General features: G+C 61.3%; 1 protein-coding gene across 1 annotated transcript in view; it reads left to right on the plus strand.

The window, feature by feature from the left end:
- The first annotated feature begins 35 nt into the window (after positions 1-35).
- LOC104388678 (zinc finger protein 883-like) overlaps positions 36-3,325 on the plus strand; it is a 4,786-nt gene continuing 1,496 nt past the window's right edge. Inside the window, exons 1-4 of the mRNA XM_009997566.1 lie at positions 36-311; positions 442-507; positions 684-1,173; positions 1,633-2,156. Of these exons, the coding sequence (XP_009995868.1) occupies positions 36-311; positions 442-507; positions 684-1,173; positions 1,633-2,156 (1,356 nt within the window). The remainder of the gene's footprint in view (positions 312-441; positions 508-683; positions 1,174-1,632; positions 2,157-3,325) is intronic.

The raw sequence follows: 3,325 nt of genomic DNA on the forward strand, positions 1-3,325 counted from the left end.
CTCCCCACCTCCTCCTCGTCCAGGTCCCCCCACCCATGGAGCCCTTTGTCCTGCGGGACCCGCGGCGCCGCGCGCTCTGCCGTGACCTCATGCAGGGGAGCTACGACGCCCTGATGGCCCTGGGTGAGCAGCACCCCCAGCTCAACACCTGGGATGGACGGGACCTTCTAGATCCCCCTTCCTCCCACCCCCCATCTCCTTTGATTTCCCAGAATTCCCAGTTTCCACACCCGATCTCCTCTCCCGCCTGGATTGCGGGGATGAACCAACAGCCCTGGATCTCCAGGTGGCCAAGGACACCCCGACCACAGGTGAGGAGATGCCTCTGCTGGGAATGGAAATGAGGAGGGATCCCTCCTTGCTCCCCCTTTTTCCTCCCACCCCTGGGAGACACGGGATCTCCTGCCTGGATGTGTCTCTGTCCCTCCTTGTGCCCCACAGAGGATGGAGCAGGAGAAGAGCAGGAACCTCCTGGAGAAGAACCTCCTGAAGAAGAACCTCCTGGAGAAGAACCTCCTGGAGAAGAACCTCCTGGAGAAGAAGAACCTCCTGGAGAAGAACCTCCTGGAGAAGAAGAACCTGCAGAACTGGTGAAACCTGAAGGTGAGGAAGATCCTCCCAGCCCCACCAAGGCCACGAGGGGGAGGAAGGTGGGGCTGTGGGACCACCAAGCCCACCCCACCTGCGGCGAGTGCGGGAAGAGCTTCAGCCACAAGTCGGCCCTGGTGAAGCACCAGAAGATCCACAGCGGGGACCGTCCCCACGGCTGCCCCGACTGTGGCAAGACCTTCATCCAACGTTCAGACCTCACCATCCACCAGAGGGTCCACACAGGGGAGAGACCCTACGGGTGCCCCCAGTGCGGGCGCCGCTTCAGCGTCAGCTCCTCCTTGCTCACCCACCAACGGACCCACCAACCTGGTGGGGCAAAACCCAACCCTTGCCTTCAGTGTGGTCGTAGCTTCTCCGACCCAGGAGCTTTGGATCGTCACCAGAAGAGCCATTTGGGTGGGAAACCTTACGAGTGTGGGGTGTGTGGGAAAGCCTTCTCCTGGAGTTCCCACCTGGAGAGACACCGGCGCATCCACACGGGAGAGAAACCCTTCCAGTGCTCCCAGTGTGGTCGGGCTTTTGCTTGGAGCTCCCACCTTGACCGACACATGAGGACCCACCTCGCCACCTCGGAGGATGAGGAGGATGAAGAGGACAAGGAAGAGCCTCCCCCACCCCCCCAGAAATGCCCTGACTGTGGCAAACGCCTCAACCACCAGACGGACCCTCAACGCTTCAAGCACCAAGGGACCCAAACGCCACCAGTTGGTGCCAAACCCACCCCCCCCAACCCCACCCCGCCATCCCACCGCTGCCAGAAACCTGGCAAAGGTCCCAACCAAACCTCCAACCTCCAACACCAACATCTCCACGCTGGGGAGAGGTCCTACCCTTGCCCGGATGGTCAACGTTGCTTCCGGTTGGGTTCGGCTTTGGCCAAACGCCAACGCGCCCATGGCTGGGGGGAAGAGGTTGGTGGTCCCACCAAGAGGGAAGAAGGAGGAGGTGGTGGAGGAGGTGGTGGAGGAGGTGGAGGAGGTGGTGGAGGAGGTGGAGGAGGAGGTGGAGGAGGTGATGGAGGAGGTGGAAAACCTTACCCATGCGGCGCGTGCGGGAAGAGCTTCGGTTGGATCTCCCACTTGGAACGTCACCGCCGGGTCCACACGGGGGAGAAACCTTTTGGCTGTGGGGAATGTGGCCGTTCCTTCTCAGTCAGGTCCCACCTGGAACGTCACCGCCGGGTCCACACGGGGGAAAAACCTTTCCTGTGTGGGGAATGTGGCCGCTCCTTCGCCGTCGGCTCCACCTTGGCCGCCCATCGCCGCCTCCACGCGCCTCAACCGGGACGTCCCCACCCTTGCCCCGAGTGCCACAAAAACTTCAGCACCTCGGCCACCCTGGAGAGACACCGACGCCTTCACCGAGGGGAAAAGCCTTTCCAGTGTGGGCTCTGTGGGAAAGGCTTCTCCTGGAGTTCCCACTACGACCGGCACAGACTCACCCACACCGGGGAGAAGCCGTTTCCCTGCGCCCACTGCGGGAAACGCTTCGGGCGCAGCTCCCACCGCAACCGGCACCAACGGGCCCATTCCCAAGCTCCTGGAGTTGGGATGGAGGGCTTGGAGAAGCATCAACTTTGCCCCCAAGGTGACAAAGCCACCACCTCCTTGTTGACCCACCCACCAACCCATTCCCAAGCTCCTGGAGTTGGGATGGAGGGCTTGGAGAAACGTCCTCTTTGCCCCCAAGGTGGCAAAGCCACCACCTCCTTGTTGACCCACCAAGGGGCCCATTCCCAAGCTCCTGGAGTTGGGATGGAGGGCTTGGAGAAGCACCCTCTTAGTCCCCAAGGTGGCAAAGCCACCACCTCCTTGTTGACCCACCCACCAACCCATTCCCAAGCTCCTGGAGTTGGGCTGGAGGGCTTGGCGACACGTCCTCTTTGCCCCCAGGGATGGAGGGCTTGGAGAAACGTCCTCTTTGCCCCCAAGGTGGCAAAGCCACCACCTCCTTGTTGACCCACCAACGGACCCATTCCCAAGCTCCTGGAGTTGGGATGGAGGGCTTGGAGAAGCATCAACTTTGCCCCCAAGGTGACAAAGCCACCACCTCCTTGTTGACCCACCCACCAACCCATTCCCAAGCTCCTGGAGTTGGGATGGAGGTGTTGGAGAAGCACCCTCTTTGTCCCCAGGGTGGCAAAGCCACCTCCTTGTTGACCCACCCACCAACCCATTCCCAAGCTCCTGGAGTTGGGATGGAGGGCTTGGAGAAGCATCAACTTTGCCCCCAAGGTGGCAAAGCCACCTCCTTGGTGGCCTCAGGTTGGCAGGGTGGAACATCCAACCCCTCCAAGCTCTGGCCTGAAGGGCCTGGATCTGTTTTCCACCCTGTGCCTTCCTCCTCCTCCTCCTCCTCCTCTTCCTCTTCTGAAGCCCCTCAACGTTGGGTCAAGGCCTTGGTGGCCTCTCCCACCACGACGTGGAGACCTGGAGAAGGGGAGAACTTCCCTCCAAGTGATTCTTCTTCAGCCCCCCAAGAGCCTTGGGCTTCTCTGCCTCCCCCCAGCTCCTGATTTGGGGACACACCCTGGGAATGTTGGGATGGGGGGAAAGGGGGGTAAAACCAGTGGGTGGGATTTGGGGAGAAACTGGGGGTGGATTTTTCTGGGGGGAACTGGATTTAGGGTGGAGGGGACATGATGCTTCTCCCTAGAACCTTCCTCATCCTCCATCCTGGTTTTTGGGGGGGTCACAGAGGTGGGGGGGGGGGG

Source organism: Chaetura pelagica, unplaced genomic scaffold (assembly GCF_000747805.2).
Source record: "Chaetura pelagica isolate M959 unplaced genomic scaffold, ChaPel_1.0 scaffold545, whole genome shotgun sequence".
Lineage (NCBI taxonomy): Eukaryota > Metazoa > Chordata > Aves > Apodiformes > Apodidae > Chaetura > Chaetura pelagica.